This window comes from Pteronotus mesoamericanus, unplaced genomic scaffold (genome assembly GCF_021234165.1).
Source record: "Pteronotus mesoamericanus isolate MK-2021 breed Mesoamerican mustached bat unplaced genomic scaffold, CSHL_Meso_final scaffold_99, whole genome shotgun sequence".
Lineage (NCBI taxonomy): Eukaryota > Metazoa > Chordata > Mammalia > Chiroptera > Mormoopidae > Pteronotus > Pteronotus mesoamericanus.
This window is the reverse complement of record NW_026555330.1, coordinates 1,229,957-1,252,333: the sequence shown is the minus strand read 5'-3', so window position 1 is coordinate 1,252,333 and position 22,377 is coordinate 1,229,957. Positions and strand designations below refer to the sequence as shown.

Below are 22,377 nucleotides of genomic sequence, written 5' to 3'. Positions count from 1 at the left end.
ATGTGATAGACTTTACAGTTCGACAGCCAAGAAACACATTAATGCTAAAGTCCACCCACTGAAAGCAGGGGGTTTAGTTTTTCTCCAAATCCCCATTGGAGACGCCAGACTTCCTAAGAGAGGAAGGTTAGTCGGAGTGAGAGGAAAACTGGTGGAAAGTTGGTGAACAGGTGGACCAAACCCCCCTGAAAACCAATGTTAAGTTGCCTACAACTCACTGCTGGGATCACATCCACTTACAGCGTGTCAGAAGAGCAAAAGAGCAAGGGGTGTAAGTGTTTAACAGGATGAGAGATTTCTGCAAATAACTGATCCCATACCAAACAAGGCCGCTCTCAATAGAGCTGTTACAAAATAAATGAATCAGAGCAGTCACTCAGAGGTTAAAGTTAAAGCCGCGACTCTGAGAGCGGGTGTACTTGCTGTGGGTCCTCAAGGCGGTTTCCTAATCCTTGAGCATTAAAAAGAAGCCACTGTGGAAATCAGAATCTCTTCCTTTGTAAATTCAATCCATGGCAAAGGGATTTCAGCTGTGATTGCTGAGTTTGAAAGGAAAAAAAAAAAACCAGCAGTACTTAGAAATGCACGAATTGCTCGTCACTGCAACTGATACATTTCTAAGCTGTTCCATTTTGAATCAATTACCAATCAGATTCTTTCCATCCCGGTTGTGAATGGAGAAGGGAATGGGTAAAACAGAGCACACTGCATTTCACTGCACGAGGGGATTTAGGATGAGGAGGTTTTAGATCAAATTCAATATGTGGCCACCGCATTTCAGACACTGAGATTTCTGTGCAGGAAAGAGAAAAGCGAGTCATGCCGCGAAGGCTGCGCATGCGCCATTGAAAAGCCAGAGCTTAGAAAGTCAGCCCTGCGTGGCATCTGCTAGCTGGTAGGCAGAAGGCACCTTAGGGCTGGAGGGACTAATAACAATAGGAAAGGAAGATAGAGACCCAGAAACTGTAAGCAGCTTTCTACCATTTATGGCTTAACAATGTCTGTTTGAGAGGACAGAATGAACAGCAAGCATAAATTTTCATCTACAAAAGTTAAAGTTCCCCCTAGAGCACTGACGAGCCATCTGCAGGGGGAGGCAAGTGGTTAAGGACACTGACTCTGGGGCCATGGGGAGCTGGGTTTAAATTCTGGCCAGTCCACTTCAAGTGGGTTGGAGCTGTGTGTCAGTGGGCGAGTCGTTTAATCTGTTCGAGCCCCAATTTCCTTATCTGTAAAATGAGGAAATAATGACCTAATTGTGAGGACTATTGGGGGAGTGCAATGAAGGAATGATGTGAATAAAACCATCAGCACAGTGCCTGGTGCAGGATGCACCCTTAACCCATGGAAGTTCTTATTCTGGTTAGCATTGTGGGCACTCTGAGATAAGATGACACTGGGGGAGTAGAGAAACATCCGTCCTGGAGATAAAATGCGGGGCACAGAGGCTGGTTTGAACCTGAGGCCTGAATTCCAACCAAGGCAGAGAAACTCCTCCTCCTTTTCTGGATGGCCAGGCTGCTGCTGATGCACCCTGGGCTCCCGGAAGCAGGGAGGCCTTGACAGGGACCCTCCCTCTGATCCTCTTCCCCAGGGAATGCACCTTCGGCCTCCGAAAGCAATAACTACAAATCTTTTACTGCAGCCCCAACTAATTGATGCAACTGGCCACATCTTGCCCAGACTTCTGGGGTTCATAAAGCTACAGGCCTTTCAAACAAAGGCCTTATGCAACTGAACCTCCTTTAGTCCCTAACCTGACCTTTTTGGGATTTCTGGGCTTCAGGAAGACATATCAGAAACTAACCACCAAGAAACATGCATGTGTTATTTTCCCTCCGTGCATTCAGAAAGGCCCCTCTGTCTTCTGCCAGAGTCCAGCTGGGGAGGCTGGGGATCCCCAGTCCCTCCCCCTTTCCCTACCTTATGCTAGAGGCTGATGCCCACCCTTAGAAGCCTCTCTCCCTCCCCCAGGTGCCCCCTGGGGTGCTGGCATCTGCCTCAGTGAAACCCTGAATGACAACAGCCCTCAAAGTCCTATATATTTGACCCGATCGGCACGTGCACGCGGATTGTGCATTCTGCTTCTAACCACACTATACACCAAGTGCGATCCCACTCCCAGTCCAACATCGCCTTTAAAGCAAAAGGCTGGGGGCGTGGGTGGTGGCCACTGTACCTGACGACCTGCAGCAGCATTTTATCCAAGGTGGTCACTGAGGCGAGTAATCACTACCAAGCCAATTGATAGGAATAACAGGCATGGTGCTAAATACTTTGTTTCTTTATGTGCATTATCTCATTTCATCCTTAAAACCTTCTTTTGATGGACACATTTATTAGTACTATTTCACAAATGCAGAAACTGGGCTTGGGAGAGATTTAGTAACTTGCCCAAGGTTACACTATACATGCTGGAACCGAGCCTCAGACACAAGCAGTTTAACCCCAAGAACCTAAGCCTTCAACCACTGTATCACTCACTCATTCATTCATTCATTCATTGCACCAAATAGAATGATAGTAAGAATAGCTATCTAACTATCATTAGAGTGTTTTGGAATTTTATGTATTATGTATAAGTAATTATATATATACAAATATATAGAGTTATATATTAATTGAAATATATAATTGTTGCATATTATTATTTAGGATATGTATTATATATGTAGACACATATTTGGAATATATATAACAGCCCTACATATAACTTAGTACAGTGGCTGGCACATAGTGCTCCATACACGTTACTACTTGTTACCACTGTTTTTGTCGTACTATCATTAAATTTTTATCATTACTAAGTGCTAGGCTCTGGAGATACAACGGCAATGAAGACAAGGTCCCGGCCCCACGCAGTTACAGGGCAGTAGTGAAAGCGGATGACCAGTCAATGCACAAGCTCCGCGGTGACAGAGGTCTGCACAGGGGGCAGGGGCTGCTGAGAACGGGGACATCGCTGAGGGTGGGGAGCTGTCACGAGGGTGTGAAGCCCAGCTGTAGAAGTCTGCAAGGAAATAAAGTCCCACAAGATAGAAACCTGAGAAACCCTCCTAGGTGAGTGCTGGGCCCAGCTTTTTTGTCTGACCCTGCCATCAAGTTCAGCAGCTATGAATAGAGGTCTTGAATGCTAAGCTGTCTTCTGATCTATCTTGTTGACAAGCGTTTTGCCTGTTACTAAGTCATCCTTTTAGCATTCTCACATCTCTGCCAGATCAAGATCTCGGCTTAGCAGACTAGACATGGAAAATAGTTACCAGTGCTTTCCATTAGGCTCAAATAGTAATGAGGGGCAACTGATTTTTGGGGGGGGGGGATTCCATCAATTCAATTTACAAGTGATGAAGTTGGCTCTTCTCAGTCTTCCTTTTTCAAATCCAGAGTTTTTTCAGCTATTTGTGGGAATGGCATAAAAAATGCTCAAAGCATAAAATAACCTTACAGTTCCTTTTAATTCACTAATGCCATAGACTTGCTTTGGCAGGAGGGTCCTGGGCGTTCACACAAGCAACAGCAGGTTACATCAAACACAAGGGACTAGAAATCACCAATTCAGGACTTCTGAACATGTGATATTAATCTAAACACTTCTCAAGAAAAAAACTTTTTTTTTTTTTTTTTTTTTGGCTTTGTGTTGCTATACTGTTACTTTCTACAACTGCAGGAAAGCTTTCCTGGTACCAGCAAAGTAAAGGGTGAGTCAAGTGATGGCCAAGGTGCATTAGGAGAAAATGGTTATTAAAAAAAAGAAAAGTTGGCAGGATCAGATTCTTAAAGCTAAACAGGCCTCAAGTGTCATTTGAGCCTCTGTCCCTCATTTCACAAACCAGGACCTGAGACCCTAACAGTGCCCATGAAACAACGTGAAAACATTTTTTTCAACATTTGTACGTCCGCCTTTAAAGCAAACATCCCCAGTTCCATATGAATGACAAAGCTAGCACTAGAATCTAGGTCTACTTGAAGCTAGTCTAGCCCTCCTCCTACCATAATACATGGATACAATCTAGATTATGAGGGCCCCTGTTGAAAGCTTTGGGGTATAGTGAAGACTCATGTCCACATGAGCAATTAAGATTTCTGAAATGTTTTACCATTCAGTATTCCTCTACAAGCTTGTCTATACGATTCATTTCCTTTTTTTTTTCTAAATAGTGTCTGTATGTGTATATGTGCGTGTATCTCTCTTAGCTTTGCCGCAAAAGCACACACACACACAGAGACAGAGAGAGAGAGAGACAGAGACAGAGAGAGACAGAGAGAGAGAGAGAGTGTTAGTTGGGCTTCTGGGTTAAGGAAGCTTTGTCAAACCCAGAGACAGGACTGCTGTGTTTACAATCACTTACCGACACAAATGCCTGCCCCTCCCCACTGTGAAAATCAATTATTTGTTTTTCAGAAGCAAGAACGGAAGCCCTGAGCCACCCAAGTCACCTAGCCCCCAGGTCTTCATTTCGGCGGCGTGATTGGCGCTCTGTGGCGACGGTGCCTGGAGGCAGGTCTCCCCCTCTGCCAACGCCCAGCTCGGGACTGGAAGCCAGGCCCGCAGGCTTCTAGTCATTTCTCAATTTACTTTGCGAGGTTGGGTGGCTTTTCTTTGCTTTCCTTTTCTTTTTTAAGAAATGAATTACTCTGTTGTTTCTAATCTCCGTAAGAGCGTGAAGGGCAGTTGTTCGCCGTCCCTTTGTCTCGGCGGCGACGCCGGTTTGTGGACACCGGGCACCCCTGCCTCCCGGTCCCAGCGCCCGGGGATCCTCCGCGTCTGGAACCAACAGCACGGCTTTCCTCTCTAACGGGCCGGCTACGATATTTGCTGACCTAGAATTACCCATTTGGAAATGGTTAGGGATTAAAAGTTTTTCAGTCCGAGGGATTCTTGGTTCCTAATTGCTAATGTTTGAAGTCAGTTTGATTCCTCGAAAATTTGTTCAGCCTGATGAAAGCAAAAGCTCAAACTCCCCTCGGGGCGCGAGGTATAAGATCCACGGGTTCCGTTCAGTGTTTGGTTGGTTTGGGGTTTTTTCCCCTTGATTTTTTGGGGGGTGGGGTGGAGAGAGGGGGTCTTTCGCCGAGGCCTTCCCGATTATCCCGCAGCCTCCGCACTGCAGCAGGGCCGAGGGCGACGCGGCCCTGGTTTCAAGGCCCGGCGGCCACGCAGACCCGCGGAGACGCGGCGGAGCCCGGGGGGCCTGAGCGCAGGGGGCAGGCGCGCGGGGGCCCGCGCGCGGAGGCCGGGCCTCAGTCCCCGCCGCCAGGCCCGGGCCCGGCAAGGGCGGAGGCGGCCGCGGCCCGCGTCGCCGACTTGTAAAGTTCCCCCGAAATGCCCGCTGTCCCCAGGACTGTTTCGCGGGAAAAGGATGTAATCCCGATTCCCTCCTTGGTAAAACGTCATCTGAAATCTTTTTTCAGAGTGGAAAAAAAATGGGCGTTTTCTATGTGCGCGTAGGAGGTTGGGGGAAGGGAGATGTACAGGATGCGGAGGTGAAGGGAAGTGGTGGGGGGTGCGAAGAAAAGGAGGGTCAACTGCTTCCCGAGCCCCGCTCTGGGGCCTGACAACCCACCCCGGGCTGCGCGGCCGTGAAGAGGAGGCGGCGGGTGTTCGGCGTAGGGATTTGGATTCACCTTGTGGACAACTAGGCGCTAAAACTCCAAGGCTTCAGGCTGGGCGTAGGATGATGACCCCTAGTGATCCCTTCCAAGGGAACTCTACCGTTATCTCGAGTGCTCTGATTTTTAAAAGGGGACTATACTAAGCTCTTACGTGTGCAGTCCAGAATTAGAGGTTTGATTTTTTTTTTTTTTAATCCTCTAAAGTGTGTGGCGATTTGGTAACAGCCCATGGGAGCCTCAGCAACTATAGTTTTGCATAGGTTGCTTATGTCCTTAAATTGTTTTCCCAAATCACAATGTTTTACTCGTTACTTCTATTAACCATAATTATTATCGCGGTTTCTCTCAATGAGTCCCTTAACGTGGGAGAACATGAAGTTAATTACTCTGCAGAACACAAAGCAGCATTCTGCTCTTCCAAAACGAAGATGCATTCTTCACAAAACTAAACGCCAAATCGAGTTAGGAAAACTCTCGCTCTTCCTGGTTTCTTAAATTAAATCTGTAACAGCCCCGTTTTCTGCCGATAATTGGAACTTTCAAATTTGGGATTCTCTTGAATTGTCAAAAGGATGTCTAGAGATGGCCAAATTTTTGGCCTCAAAATTTTAGGTGCTCTCAATTTGTGACACTAGCCACACACAAACGCGCGCGCGCACACACACTCAAAGCAGTTTCTTTTCTCTGAAATATTAACTATGCCCCATTTCAGAACCTGGTGTTCCCACATAAACTTGTGTATAAACACCTATACTTGTGTCTATACTCTTGAATACATTTTATACTCATATAGAGGGCAAAGCTCCACACTGGCTGATACAAAGAGTACAGGATAAGAAGGAGCGATTTCAAGGCCTATTTCCACTTCTGGTATCAAGAGCTAGTCATCAGTTTGTAGTCAGCAAAATGTCCTGCCTCAAAGTGAAGCCATTAATGGCACCGAATAAATGTTGATTTGTCGTCACCAGTTGCTTGAATTCTCCACCTCTTCCCATTTCACCTCCGGTCGTCCCTACTGAGTCTCATTTTCCACCCTGACACTTAGACCGAGGGCCTCACTTAAATTAACTAATGATTATCCTTGCCCAAAGAAGTGTAAACAGACCCTAATTTATAAATTTGCTAATTGCTGTTCCCAGTGCAGACCCCTGGGTATCTCAGTCATGCACATATAAAATTCAAAGCTCACTAGAAACCAGGAAAATGCAAAGCAAAAATAAACCACATGGAGGAAAGAAAGATTCCACATTCCACCAGTTCCCTAGTTTTCCCTGTGGAAGAGTATCCCTAAAGGTCAAAACTAGAAAACCACTTAGTTTCTCCTGCTGAATGACTTCGTCTTTTGGGAATAAGAAAGTAATAACCAGCTATACCCCCGAATAATCATTGGGTGGACTTATGCATTTCCAGAAAGGAAAGCAAAATGCCAGCCTGCTCTTTATCCTGGAATTTGCACCGTTCAGCCTTGCTTTAAAAAAAAATACAAAAACAAACAAAAAAAAACCCCACCCCTACAGTCCTACAGTCACCTAGAGAAGGAACTTACAGATTTAAGAAGTACTGCAGTCATTTCCCCCCCTAGTACGAGAAATCAATGTTTATCAGAGTCCAAAATCAGAATCTCAAAAAATGTTCTCATCTTCTTAATATTATATTTTTGGCAACAGAGAGGGTGATTGTGACAGAACTGGAATATTTCACTCAGTAATACTAGCAATGCCCTTGGAGATGCCTGGATGAATAAAATGTTTCAGCCTTGGGAGCCAAAACGTGCTTGTCCCTCTCTCCTTGTGGCCTAATATGAAGGATTAATGATGAGGGACTTGCTTCCATTAAACTCCAGTCCACACACGCAAAGGAAATTATACAAATCAATAGGAAAACATGAACCACCAACCCCCATCATTTTAGTTTTGGCTCCCAGGTTAGGCATCTCATACCATTCTTCACTAGCTCCTCAAGTGCCTTGTGTGTTAACTAAAAAGATTTTAAGCCAATTTGCTTTAATAATTAAAAGATGTTTATGATACCAGTCGAAGTAATTGGTATGGGGGCGCCAGGAAAAGGACAGCGGGTGCGTGTCAACGTAATTTCAGCCCGAACTCCACTTTAAGAAACTGAATGCCCCCCTCTCCTTGCAGGAGCGTCCCCTCATGAACTTTTCTTTCTAGGAGTTTTACCTGTAAAATAAAGAAACCCAAAGTGGCCAGCTCTGGAACCCCTGAACAGTGTTTAATGAGAAATAGCGTTGAGCTGGGCATGGAAAACATGACTTCAGAGTCGCTGAGCCCCTAGCCTGCGGGCCGCCCTGCCTAGGACAGCCGTGGTCGCCCATTAGGCTTGTGCTCTTTGGACGGGTCTCGGAGCGGCGAGGCGGGTGTCGTCGGAGCGGGAGGAGGGGCTGCCCCGCATTTCTTCTGGGAGTAAGCCAAGGATCGAGATAGTGTCCCCCACGCTCCTTTGTTACCCTCGTACCTTCCACACTCATCGCACGGCTTTCTGAACACCCCTCGGGGAGGTGGGGGGGGCCTGAAGAGGTGCAAACCACAGCACACTCAACTTCTTTCCATCGCAACCCAAACTCTGGACACCACGGTTCTTCCTCCCCATTCGCTGTCTTCCCCACTGCCCTCCAGCACTTGGTTCCGTCTATGGGATAGAGAGGGTTAGAAGTATCTCCTTCTTGGTGGCTTCTATGGTACCCCTCCTCATGCCCGCAGGCCACTGAGGTGCGCCCCGCCAGGCCCGGCGCCTTCGCCTTCGGAGGTCGTCTGATTTAGCCACCGTCCCACAGTGCGCGAAAAAATAGTTTGGCAGTCATTCCAAGCGAACCCCCGTCCTCGCTGGAATAGGACGAATTCAAATCTTGAACTCAGATCCTTAATTCGTCTCCCTTCACACATGGTCACTTACCAAAGAACAGCCGCGGAAGGCCGTTGGGACCTAACAGGCGGGAACCTCGCTCACGTTCAGCAGGCCCCACACTTGGCTCGTCCGCAGGGCACAGGCCCGGCGCGCTCGAGGCCTGCGCGGGTGCAGGGGCGCGCTCAGCACCGGGGAATTCCTCGCTGGGGACTTTAGCCCAGGCAATCCCTTGCGCGTCGCTGCACACCCTTGCACTGCGGTGCCAGCCCGACCTGCGCCCTGGCTGGTGCTTACCCCGCACAAGTACATTATCCCCACCGGTTTCGTACTCATCGCTTTTTCTCCCCTTACTTAGACGTCAGTGAAGAGTCACTTCCTCCGTTTGACCCTGTGTTTCTCTATTGGGGGTTGGGGATGGATAGAGGGGTGGTGTTAAGATTAAAATCTTGGAGCTCTACTCTGAGCAAACAAGCCATAAACTGGCATATTAATTCTCGGGACCAGTTGCTAACTCGAGAGAAGAAAGTGCCCTGGGGCACCGCAACGGCTTCTCTTGTGTCGTTTCACTAGGGGTTTCGTAGACGGGTGTGGGGAAGAAGGCGAGCGCCAGTAGTGTGCGCACGTGTGCGCGGGGTGCCGATCTACCCGCGTGTTCCCGGGTGTGCCCACCCGCGTATTTCGCCACCTCCTTAGGCCGCCGGAGCGCGCGGATTTAAGATCCAAGATCGCGAGTTCTGAAAGGGGAAATGACCCCGCAGAGGGTTTAAATTATTTCGCTCCGCGGGAGACCCGGCCTCGACCGCCCTCGAATGTGGATTTGAGCGGCAGAGGCCCAAACCCGAGCTGGGGAACCGGGTGGAGACTGGGTTGCGGTAGGAGCACCGCTGGCGCCGCCACGTGCCTGAAATATACTTTCAAGGCCGCCGCAGCCCGAGCAGCTGTTCCCGGCGAAAGTTTCCTCCGTTGCTTTGCGGGAGAGGCGGGGGCGAGCAGGCCCGAGAGCCAAGCTCCTCGAAGAGGGGTTTTGAGACCTCCCCAGCCCACGGCCGCCGAGTCCGAGCGGCTCCTCCAAAAGACGCGGAGTGCTGGCCACCGTATAAGAATGAGAGCACCTCGCAGGCTCTTCTCCAAGGCCCTGGGGGCCTCAGGAAGTTTTTGAGACCAGGCTCGGTGGAAAACTTTGAAATACATACTGTGTGTCCTCTGATGTGTGAGTGCCTACAGCGCACAGGCCTGGCTGGTCCCCCGCTGCCGCAGGTTGGCGCCCCAGGCTGCGCACACTGGGCGCCAACTACAGCCAGCTCGGTCGGTACTCGGAAAGAAAAACGGGCTGCGAAAAAGCAAAAGGCCACGTCTTTGAATAAAAGCGAAACATTGAATTTGACCCGTGGATCGTCCGAGGCCCCCGAAAATTTGAGGCTAGGACAGGGAGGGCGGGAGACTATGGTACCAGGCAAAGAGAGGGGATGGGGAGGATGGCAAACACAGTGGCGCTGGGCGTCGGTCCTGAGCGTTTAATCCTTCCCCGGCCCGGTGACAATTTGGTTTTTGTTGGAGGTTTTGTTTGTTTCTTTTCTTTTCTTTTCCCGACTCTTATCGACCTAGGGCGGGATAGCCACGCAGCAGGTCCAGCTCTCCCCCTGCCCCACTCCCCCCCCCCCCGCCCCCTCGGTCCTAATTAGGAAAAGAGAGTTAAAACAGAATTGTGAGGCCCAGCCAGGCAGACGTGGCTCTGGACACATTGCAGTTGCCAGGGCCCCATCTCCCACCTTTACCATTATACACACACCATTAATGTGGCCCTGTGTACGTTTGGTAGGGCTCTGTATTAGAGACCAAAAGACAGACAGACCTGCAGGAGACCCCGAGCCCTGGCCCTGCCTCCCGCTACCATTCCGGGGCAGAAAGAGCCCGCAGCTCCGCCTCCTCCGCTCCCGGGGCTGCCTAGTCTCCAAGCCACCGCGCCCTTTTTCTGAGAGATCTTTTCTCGTCCAACGTCCGGTTCCTACGAAAGCATTTGCCACTGCGGAACTCCAACTTGGAGACCTCCCAGGGGACAAAATCTCCAGATTGGAGTCCCCGCGGCCCACGACGCGGCCAGGCCCGGCCGGGAGCCCGGCTCCGCAGAAGGCCCGTGAATGCTCTAGGTTTCCGGCTGCTTCCTCCTCCCGGACCTTTGCCCCGCAGACATATTTCGTTTTCTAAAACCCAAACGCCCCCTCTTTTTCTTTTTTCCCTTTTAAAAAATGACGAAGGTAATAAGGCCAGGTCCACCGAACTCTCCGTTTTGTAAAGTTCTGTTAGGTCCTCACCCTCTACTCTCAAACTACGCGAGCGAGGGAACAGTATCCTGGACACCAGGTCCTCGCGTCCACGCCCCTGGACTGGTTTCTCCTTGCCCCAAGCCCTCACTGTTCTCTCCACGACCATGGCTGCAAAGACCGACAGGGAGAAAACGTAGATCTCAGTCTCTGATTACGAACCTGCATGTTGGTCCTTTTTGAACGTGCGACCGGAGGACCGCTCTGGGAGACCTGGCCTCTCCCTAGAGAATAGCACTAGGGGCAGGGCGCCTGCCGCGCGCAGTTAAATACTTTGTGCCTTTTTCACCGTCGGGAACGTTGAACAAACCCATCCTCCAGATCGTGAGTGTCATAAGGCCTGAAAGAACGTCCATTAAACTATGTGAAGGCCCAACTGAGATTCTGACAACAAATAAATGCGGTGAGGAAACAGGGTCTGGCCGGAGATGGGAAACACGTGAGCCACGCGTTCCTCTCTGGATTGCCCACACAGTGGTCCGCGTGGACGGGCACCCCCGTCCGAATACAGGGGAAAACTTGAGCAGAGGAAATAAATCTCCTTTTAATTTTCTTTTCATCGACTAATAAAAATAATTCCCCAGCACTAAACCCAAATACCATAACGGGCCACAAGAACACGGAGAATTCATAAAACTCTGTCTCTGCAGGTCACCCGCTAATCGCGTTATTATTAGCCTCGGGAGCATGGAAATTGAACTGTCACTGCCGAAAGAGAAAATGTAAGCGACAGCTGTCCCTCCTTGGATCGGCCAGTTTTCCAGCCCCCAAGTTCCTGGGCGCAAGGCCTCCCCATCCCTATGCAGGCCGCCGCCCCCACCGCGGCTTGCCTGCGCGCTGGCCCAGGTTTATTCCCCAGCCATAGCAGGTCAGAAGGAGCACCTCCAGAATAGTTTTAGAAGTCCTGGCTGGAAAGTTTCTGAAGCCGCTAACCCAAGTTGCAGTCTCTGTGTGTGTGCGCGTGTGCGTGTGTGTGCGCGCGCGCGCGCGCGCGCGTCCGCGCGAGATTCCTCCGACAACAGCTGTTCCCTGGGACTGTTTTGCACAGTTGAAATCTTGGCACTTAACACAAAACGTTAAGTTGTCTCCCCCCCCACCGCACCCCACCCCCTGGATTATGTTAAAATACTGTCATCGACACCCTCCCTGTGTGTTACGTGTTGTGTGCATATAGACCCGAGATACGAATTAATCGCACCGCTTCACCCCCAAATACGCAGAGATGTGGGCCCCGAAGAGTGACCGACCCAGGGAACAGGGTGAGGGGTCTAACATGCATTCCTCTTTCCATAAAAACCAACGGTGTAGAAACATGGCCATGCTCCCTCGTCTCTCGTCACCAGAGGAGAAGAAATTCAACAACTTAAGACCCAGAAAAGTTGGTGGGGGAAGGGCGAGGAACGAGGGTGAAAGCTAAATGGAATAAACGGGGCATTTCTCTAGCAGGGGGTGTCGGGCCAAGACCACCACGATAGTCCTCCCGAGCTCTCGGGAGTGAGTCCCAGCTCCTCTCCTCGCCAGTCGATGTCCGCGACCGGCGCCCCTCCTAACCCCAAGGCCCTGCGAGCCCCTCAGCGGCGGGCACCAGGAACGCTGCGCTCTGCTCCCGGAGAAGGGGATGCGAGCGAGGAGACCTCCTTGCTTGAGGTTGGCGACGAAATGCAAGGCTTAGGCCAGTTCCCCCAAATTGGTTCCGGCGAATTTGGGGAAGGCTCAAGGCATTTGTGCAAAGAAAAAGAAATCCGAGTTGGAGCAGGGCAGGGCGTGGGCGGCCAGGGCCTCCCTCCGCACCGCTCTGCCCCCGGGCTGGCCGCCCGCCTCCCGCGGTCTGGCCCTACGCACTCACCCGGGTGAGGCTCCAGGCCGTGTGCGGCCGCGTCCTCCGCGTCTCCGAGTGGGCCCGCGGGGCTCAGCGCCTCCATGGACAGGTCCAGCCCCTTCTCCTCCCAGTCTCGCAGTTTCCGTTTTTTATTTGAGCCGATCAAGGCTTCAACGGAGAAGGCATGTGCTCGCGAGCTCAGGGCGACTGCAGATCTTCTCCTTTCACTCATCTTAGCCGCCCGCACCCCAGTCCCGCTCGCCCCCGCTACTGAGGGAGCAGCCCGCGCCCTCACGCTCCGAGCGCCCGCCGGGCCGGGCCCGGGAGAGGCGGCGGCTCCGCGGGTCCTTGGCACCCTCCCTCTGCGCCCTCCCCCGCCCTCCGCCGCCGGCTCGGACCGGCGCCCCTAGCTGCCCCAGCGGCTACGCACGAGCGCCCGGAGCGCCGCCTGCTCGCAGCATGAGCGCCCGCGTCCTGCTTCCCACCCACCCGGGCAGGCGCTCACAGGCTGTGCAGACTGGACTTCATCTTTTTTTTATTCTCTCTCTCTCCTCCCTCTCCCTTTTTCTCCTCCCTCTCCCTCTTCCTCTCTCCGTCTTCCCGTCCTTCCTCTAATCCAAACTTCTGGGAAACTTTTTTTCTAAATTCCTCCCTTCCCGAGGAGCTGGGGGCAGGCGGTGCACTCCTGTCCTTGGGGCGAGGGAGAGGGCGGGGGGAGGAAGAGAAAGACTGAGGGGGAAAAAAGCCAGCCCCCGACCAATGGCGAGGAGGGAACAGGAGAAACCCTGAGAGCGCGGGCCAATGAGCGGAGGGGAGAGACTGAGGCTCGGGCCAAGGCTCAGCGCCCTCGTCCCCGGGATGCTCCCGGGCCGACTTTAACTCCTGGCTCCCCGGTGCCCCGTGGGTTCCTCGTGGTGGGGCGAGAGGGGAGCTGAAGGTCAAGGTCTGATCTGTGCACTTACGAACTCCTGCCAGCCCCCAGTCCGTACCTTTTCCTCCCAAATCCTCTCGGTTTCAAAGAAGCTGCAAGGCCAGAGTCATTTTAATCACACGTCTGGACTTTGGGGTCACAGACAAAATGACAACCTGCCCAAAACGCCAGAAAACGCCTGTGATAATCTCGCGCCTGCCCCCACATAGTTTTAGATCTGCCGGTTCCGTCCGGGTTTCGACACACAGGTTATTTTCCTGCTGAACGATTTCTAAACTACTCTGGTGCACGCAAAACGAAAGAAACAAACAAACAAAAAGCACTATTGCTACTCGGAATCTTGTCGTTCAAACTCTAAAGGCCATGTCCTCCTTCCAGCTTTACCTGGTGAGAAGGAGACGAGGAGACATAGGCCCCTCAGAGCAGGAGGCTGGCTGGGGCGCCGGGCTTACCGCGCGCTTGCAGGCGGACCCCCACTGGGCCGCGCACAGCAAAGGCTCGCCTTTCCTTCGGCGCGGATGCTGAGCCGGGCTTCGCCCGCTCGGGGCGCTGGTTCTGGAGAACCCACGGAGAGGGGCTGGGCTAGGGCAGTCAAGAACTTGAAAGCGGAGAAGGAGCTTTTTCAAAATTCCCTTCAAATACGATCATCCTGGGCGTCCGGCTCTCCCCGCCCCGCTGGTCCTCCTACCACCCTTACGGAAAAAAAAAAAAAAATTCAGGGCAGTGCAGTCGCTAGAGTTTTCTAAGGAACTTAAAGTCCAATACTACTGGCCATTCTGATTTCCCACACTCCTTCCCAGGTTTAGCTACTGGTCGCGGGGCCGCAGGGAAAGCCCGAGCCAAGCCCGGCGCAAAGCAAGTTCAGAGGGGGCTCAGAAGTTGATCTTACCAAGCTGGAATAGAGTCTCGGGTTTCGCGGACGACAACCTCGCCACAGCCTGATCTTCCTGTCCCAACGCCCTAGTCGAGACAGTTCTATGCCCGCAAGAAGAGGCAGGAAGGAGCCAGCCCCCGAGCGCGAGCAGCAGATCCAGAGGCCCAGCAGACAGCTCTCGCGGACAGCCGGGCCCTGACCAGAGGCTGAACCCGCGAGCCTAGGGCAGACGGGCCCAGGCATGTCATAGGCCCCCCTGGAAGGGGCGCCCAGCGGGTCCTCCCACCCTGGGGCGAGAAGGGAGGGCCTGTGAGGCCTCTGAAATGCCGCATTCCCCTCCTGACCGCCGAGGGGCCCGGGAAATCTGGTCCTGGCTATTGTACTTGGAAATGCTCTGGTCTGGAGGCTGCAACCGAGTGTCCTGAATGTACTTGGGTCTTTTCGCGGGAGAGCAAAACAGGTCACTTTTGGAGCCCCCTCACACTGGGCTCCAGCTCAGATGAGAAGCAGATAGCAGCACAGCGAATGCAGAAAGAATAGTGGAAAAAGCCACTGGATGAGTGTGACTCAGCCAGGCTTGGCCTCCCTGGTCTTCCAGGAGCCTGGTTTCTGATTTGCACTCTCAGAACCCTGGGGTCCAGAAGCTGGGCGCTGAGCCCTTCCCCGTCTCCCACAGGGAGCAAACTCTGGGGGACTGGGAGTTGGGGTGGTGAGGCCCCCCATCTCCCACCTCGCTCACCCCTCGGCATTGCTTCCAGGAGCTGCTGCCTGCAGTGATGGAGTGTTCACCACCACTGGGCTTCAGCAAAGGAGTCGGAAACCACACCTGCCAGGAACACGCAGGAGCTCAGACCTCTCTTTGGGTTCCAGCTTTGGGTTCCCCGTTGGCGGCTGGAGCCTGCCCGGACCAGGTGTGGCGGGGTAGCCACCGAGCGGCCCCGTTCTTTCCCAGCAGGTTCCTCCTCCCCGTCGTCTTATCTCACATCTCCCTCTGGCAGCCTCTCACCTAGGCCTTCCAGTTTGGGCTGAGAAGTAGACGCACCATAGGTCATACACTCTCCCTGAAGCTATAATAGTTTCTCAAAAAGAGGACCATTTGGTTATCTACACACCTAGATGCAGGTCCAGAAGGCCTGCTTGACGTAGGTGTCCATAGACACATGTTCCAGAGACATACGTAGAGAAGCGAGCACAGCCTTCAAGGGCAGGCATCTGCAGCACCCCCAAAGCAAAGCGGAGAGTGCTCACAGGAGCCTCTGCATCCCTCCTTCAGGTTCCACAAGTCGTCCCCACCCCCATTCTGTGTACACGCACGTCCTTAAAAAGTAAATTAGGCCATGAAAACAAATCAGATGGTAATGAAGCCAGGCTGGTTTGAAACAGCCAGGAAAATAGTTTTCCTCTAGGTAAATGGGAGGGGCGTGTCGGGACATTTTCTTTTAGTGACAATAGAGGTCAATCTAAGTTTTTTCCCAGGGGCATGTACTCTTTGGTGTGTGACCTGTGCTGACGGGGAAGAAGGTCTCGGGAAAGATCAAGCAGGACAACATAACATCTGTGACTTAGGTGTGTAAGTTTAGGTGATTGCAAAGAGGAAGAGGGTTAGGGTATTCAATGTCAGAATCTGGGAGTAATGGATGCATTTTCCTCCCATGTAATTATATCAGAAGGTTTTCCAATTTCCCTCTGGTTCCCCCAGTTTCTCTCTCCTTTAACTTTTCGGAATAAGAGCAGGGTCCCCTGTGCGTGAGACAGTGCTCACGCTCCCAGCTACAGGCTTCTACCTAGGGCCCTGCGTGGGGTGTGCAGGCCGTAAATCCAGCTCTGGTCTATTTCAGGCCTGAAGCTGATGGGCAAGAATTAAGCTGGAGGCCTCACCCTACCCCCTGCAGGGCCCCAAAGATGGATCATTAGTCTGATAAGCACCTGAAAAGTCAGGGGTGGGGATATAGGAGGGAGTGAGGGGAGAGAAGAACTCACTGACCACCTGTAGGGACACAAGGGGCGGTTGCCCAGGCCTCGCTTTGATAGGAGGAAAGCCACAGAAGGGAAGGACAGCAGAGGGCTCACCTAACACTGACCGTGTCCAGATATGTTGAGCTTTCAAAGACACCTGACAGAATTCTGCAGCGTAAGGTCACGAGTCTGGAGCCTGTACCTCCTCCACATCCCTGTCCTTTCCTCCTGTTTCTCGCCACACTAAACGCCACCCGAAATACGACCACTGCTAATGCCTCAACACCAAGGTGAGCCTCCAGACCCTGAGCTTTTGCAGTTTTGAGTGAGTAATTGAAAACAAAGTTAAACATAGTTGGCCAGCAGGCCACGTCAGGCTGCCCTTAAACACGTGGGCAGGATACCCTTTGGGGGTTTGGAAATTACAATGAATTCAGCCTGAGGAGGCAGGTATAAAACGTTATGAGAAGACTGTTGGGTGGGAGGAAACCAGGGAGACTCCGAGGCAAGTAGAGCCTCGCAACCAGATGCCTTTCAGCTCCAAACTCTGACCTTAAGCAAGTCACGTGTCGGCTTGTGCCTCAGTTTCCCTGTTGGCAGGGTGAGGGCTCCCTAAATACTTTACAACCAAGCAAAGCAGGCAAGATAGTGGGTGGGAGGCTGGACATACTCCGAGTCTTATTACTGCTGGGATTGAATCATCCGGGAATGTGAGGCCAAGTACCCACTTTTCACTTCTTTTCCCAAATTGGCACCCAGTTATGGGGTGGCTTAACTGGCTTCGAGACCTCGGGTGGACGTGGGAGGCAGCTGGTTTCTGGAAACGTCTGCTCAACGCCAGTCCCGGGGAGACAGCGCGGCCCACTTCTGTAGACGGCCGTCTCCAGCCGCCGGGAGCTGCGGGACCGTCGTGCGTCGCTGACTGTTCAGCTACCCCCTCACACTTTAAAAAAATAAAAGCCCGTGGGGGCAAAAGGGTCATTAATGATGTTTTTTTGTTTTCGGGAAATAAAATCTTTTGTTTTTATTTTAAACCAGCAGTGTGCCCTCCTCTCGGTCCTTCCAGATGTTTGCAATAAAATCGCAAGTTTTGCCTTTGGGACTGGAAATAAAATTTAACGGCCTTCACTCTGTAATTATTCTCTTAGCTCGCCCTTCATAAATTTATCTGCTTTCTATCGGCGTTGGGGTAGGGGGTGAGCGAAAGGGGAGAAAGCCCCAATTTTATATTTGTGACCATAAAAAAGCGCCACCCGGTTTCCTCGCCTTCGGCGGCCGCGGTGTAGCCGGGAGAGCCTGGCCCGGCGGGCGGCAACATTGCGCTATTGTTCGCCGGCTTGGGTCTGCGCAGGAGCTGGGCCCTCCACAAAGGAGGCCTGTGCGGCCAGGCCCGGGGCAGCCGCGCCCAGAAGGCGAGGAAATCCTGTTCCCCCAGGCTCCGCTTCTCCTTCCCCTCGGCGAATCTTGCAGCCTGGCAGCCTGACCTTGGCCTCCAGTGTCCGCCCGCCCCGCCGGGCGCCAGCTCCTGCCCCGTCAGTAGGGCCCTGCCAACATTCGCAGGAAGCGAAACCTCCAGCCTGCGCCGAGCCCGCCGAACGCAAGGGAGGAGCCTGGCTTTGGATACCCAGGCGCTACACGAAGGCCGGCCTGGGGCTTGAGGCAAGGGCGCTTCCGGGAATGCCCTCCGGCCCCTTCCTTCGCCAGCTTGGGCTGGGCGGCAAGGTAACATTCCACACCCTCAGGAATTCAGGGTTGCCAGGCAGCCCAAGGCAACTCAACCTAAAGCCAGAGGATTTTGAGGCCACCAACGTGCCCCACTCCCGAAATAAATGTGGGTACTTTGTATAGTAAGCCTATAAGCACAAGGTCTGTGTATGTATTTTGTGTGACTACACAAAGCCATGGTTATATCTATCCAGCAGCACACACACACATGTACAGCTACACTCATGCACACACATACCTTTCTAGAATCAAACATGCAAGGAGAAACAACACATGCTTGGGTACACAGCGTCACACACAGTCATATGGGGAAACAACCTGGCCACACGCTCAACTGGCCCTAAATCTGCAGAAATATAGACGAATTTTGCTGCCTGCTTCATCTCTTCCGACTCCACAGCTCCCTCTGGCTCTCCCTGGCCCCCTGAAGCTTAATCCATGTGGCTGTTCCCCCGCCCCCGCACGGTGTCCTCGCCTTCATTTTCATAGAGCCACCCCATGAGGTCAAGGTCTCTTAGGTGGCAAAAGGAGGGGAACATGCTAAGTACCCAGCCTTGGGCCCCTTGGGAGAGCCATCCAGTGCCTGAGCAAGACTAGGGCATTCTCCAAAGCCTGGGAGACCCAGCGGGGACTGGCAGACTGGGCAGCTGGCACCAAAAGCAGGAGCAGCAGGGTTTGGTCGCATTTTGTTTTTAAGCGCATGCAGCCCCTTCCACCCTCTCGCCAGCAGGCCTCCAGCCAGCAGGCCTCTGGCCAGAAAGCCAAACTCCTGGAGCCAGACATTTCTTAGGCAGAGCATTCTTTTGAGTCCCTTTGACACAGAGTCCCAGCTCTTCCAAGTTTGCCCCCTAAATGTGACTCCATCTCCCCCTTCCTGCTGGTTTTGCAGGTGCTTGGCTAAGCAAAGTTAAGAGTTCTGTTTGGTTTTTCCACTGAGAGGAAGGATTATCTCAAGTTTATGCAGTCAAGGGGGTACTAGCCAGGCCCTGCAGCCTAACACAGTCGCCTGGGACCCTGGGACCTAAAGAAGGTACCTGGGGTTCCCCAGGGAGGGGGCTGGTAGGAGTCAGGCAGGGGCGAGAGGTGCCCAAGCACAGCCATGGGGCCACCCATGAGGACCAGCAGCTAAAGTCAAATGATTTGAGGCACAGGGCCTTTTTTTTTTTTTTTTGCCAGAAGTGTTTAGATTTCACTTGTCACAAATAAAAATGGGCCACCCAGGGGCAACACGTCCTTGGTAGAACTATGCCAGCTGGCGCGGCCCAGAGCCATTACCAGCAAATACAGATAAGAAGATTTTTACAGGCTCCTTATGGATCAATCTCTCCCACTCCGTGAGAACCAACTGTGTGTTATACAAGGAGAATGGAAACCAGCTCTTCCTCTGCACAGCCCCAGGGAGGGCTGAGGGATTAATCCTCCAGTGTCGCAGTAGCTGCCACTAGCCCTGGGACTGAGCAAGGGGGAGTCGGCAGGGGGCAGGTGAGCTTGGTCACGGGACCTTTTCGTTAGTTTTGGTCCGTAATTCGCAGGCCACCTTTCCAACCCTTCGGAGGTAAAACCAAATCAAAGGGTGTGGGAAAGCATCCAGAACTCTTGGGTGATGTGCGTGGAGATTCCGGTGACACCAAAACTAGTGAGGTTGGAAGATTATCTACGTGGGGAGCCCCGGATAGCTGGAGAAATGAGCCCTCGAAATGGATTTTTATATATTAAAAAACCAATGGATAGTGTATGCATATTATGTATATTAAGTACCATATAATATAAAACCAATTATATATACTCGTACATATATAGTTGTTTTATAGCTCGGCGGGTCTGCCAGAACAGAGACGCGTTGGGTGTCTGCGGAGAGGCCGGGTTGCCGAGCTGCGACAGAGGTGGGGGAGGGGACCAGCCCCACGCCGGTCTCACTCCAACAGCTGCAGGAGACATTGCTCTCTGGCCCACGGCCAAGTACCCCAGAAAGCCAGGGGCGAGGAAAGCTCTCTATCCCTAATCAGGAAAAATATTCACTTAACTTCACATGCTTTATAGGACAGTCAACAATTCCAGGCAAACGAAGGCGTTCCCAGGGCAGAACAATGCGTGAATCAACATTCTCCTAATTCTCAATGGTGTCCGCAGCCCCGGGGGCCCGCGGTTTGAGAGCTCTGAGGAGCAAGAGCAAGAGGGTAGGCCGAGACTGTGCCACGGCCACGGCCCCCAATATTGCTCTCCCAGGCTGCCCTCACGGGAAACGAGAACTTTCCACCCAGCTCACAAGACAGCAGAAGGCCGTTTTATCCAGAGGCCCCGGCTCCCAGGAAAATCAGAGAAAAGATAAGTGCTTATTTTCACAATTTTTCCTCCCCTGTTGCCAAGTCCCATTCGGCATCTCCTCTTTTTGGTCTGCACCGCTTATGAAGCACTAACATTTATGAAGCTCTTTACTCTATGTCCAGTCCTGCGCTGAGCGCCTTGCATGCACTAATGCACCCCGCCCCCTCCAGTTCTATGACCCAAGAGCCAGTGTTACCAGCCCCATTTCACAGAGGAGAAAACTGAGGTATAGAGGGGCTATGTAACTTGGTATGTGTCTCACAGCTTTGAGTGCATATATGCTAGCTCTGGAGTCAGAATTCTTAATCCCGATACCTCCAGGCCCTCTAGGTGCAAACACACTTATATGCAATTTGCACACCTGGGTTCTCTCTGCCTGAAAATGACTCTGGCAAAGGGGATGGAGTGGGGGAGAGAGCACCGATGGAATTGTCTCATATTAGGGGAAAAGAGCTTACCCTCATCTAAAATGCACACACACAGGAGGCCTCCTCAGCAAGGAGAAGATAAAAGGGCAGGAGTTCCACGGTCTTTCCTGGGGCGGGGCGGGGGGGGGGGTAGCCTGGCGCTGAGCAGGAGAGACGTAAAGCTACCAGCCACAATAGTTGCTTCCAGGAATAGGACTGTCATTCCTGGCGGGGGCTCGGTCAACTAAGATCAAGGCGCCAAGCTGCATTGGGCTGCAGTGGCTCCCAAACACTCGCCCTAGCCAGCCTCTCCCCGCAGGCTCTGTAGCTGGGCCCTCCCTCGCAGCTGGGGATGCTTCACTCTAAAGTGCGGGTTCACTTATTGGTTCGACCCCCAAACCACCGATTCCCGATTCCCCAAGGCTTCCTGCCTTCCCCCCAACCCCCCTTCCCCAGGCCATCGATCCTCCCTACGGCAGTTGTGGGCTGGCACCTGAGCGATTAGACAGCAAATGAGCTCCAGCTCAGTTCCAAGCACCTGTCCTTCTCCAGGGGAGTTTGCACCCCCCATCGCTGCACCCCTCTCCAGGAAGGTAACCAGTGCCCTGCAGACCATCTGCGCCCTCTGACTGGGAGCTTCCTGAGTACAGGGCATATCCAGCGGCCTGGGAGCCTTATTCCTAAGGCCACTAGAGAGAAGCTGCTCCCTAGGATGGGCCCTCAAATGTTTTACACTGAGTTCTCCTGTTCTCTTGCCCCCTGCACCCAGGCAGGCATTCACAGGGCTCCTCTCCCACGCTCTTTCCGATCCTTTGTATATCATAATCCTTATTTCTACAGCTCTGATCCATTTGACATGCAAATGAGAAACAGGTCCTGTGACCTGAGCACTGATTCCTATCGCTCGTTCATTCCTCAAAGTTACCAAGGATTTGGAACTCAGATTTGTTGCAAAAGAGGGGACACGGAAGGAAACACCTAGGTCCGTGGGGCCTGGGGTAAGGGAGAAAAACCTTGGCTTGGGAGAGAAAGCTTTTTGGCTTAATTTGGTGGGAAGGAGAGGAGTAAAGCAGAGGTCCTGGGCCCCCAAGAAGGGCTCCCCTTGAAGCCACAGAGCAGCCGTGGAAGCGGGACGCCCAGGACACACAGGTTTGTTATCGGTGTCCCCATTTCTCAAAGGGCACATCTGGGCAGTCATGCCCCAAAGTCCTGCGTGCGTCACCTTCGGGCTCTGAGAGGCTCAGGTTGAGTTTGGTCGAGTTTCCCGCAGGGGTTGCTGCAGCCCCCTCCGGTCAGCCAGGCCGCAGGCCTAGCTCAGCCCTCGCTCACCCCCCTTCCGTGAAGGCCGGCCTGGGGAGCTGGGGCTGCAGGGAGCAGGGAGCTGTGAGATCCAGAAAGAGATGAACCGCAAGAAGACCTTCCCTCTTCCTTTATCCTTTTCCTGATTTTGGTTTCTTGGTGGAACGGTGATGGTCTCTCTTCTCGAGCTGTGTTTTTTTCTCCCTCCTGATGGCAAATCCAGCCTCACCGGCAGACTGCTC

General features: G+C 52.6%; 1 protein-coding gene across 1 annotated transcript in view; it reads right to left on the bottom strand.

Moving 5' to 3' along the window:
- The window catches only part of TBX15 (T-box transcription factor 15), a 99,788-nt gene extending 86,786 nt beyond the window's left edge, over positions 1-13,002 (bottom strand). Inside the window, exon 1 of the mRNA XM_054564932.1 lies at positions 12,646-13,002. Coding sequence (XP_054420907.1) covers positions 12,646-12,850 — 205 coding nt within the window. The 5' untranslated portion in view covers positions 12,851-13,002. The remainder of the gene's footprint in view (positions 1-12,645) is intronic.
- Positions 13,003-22,377: the final 9,375 nt, after the last annotated feature.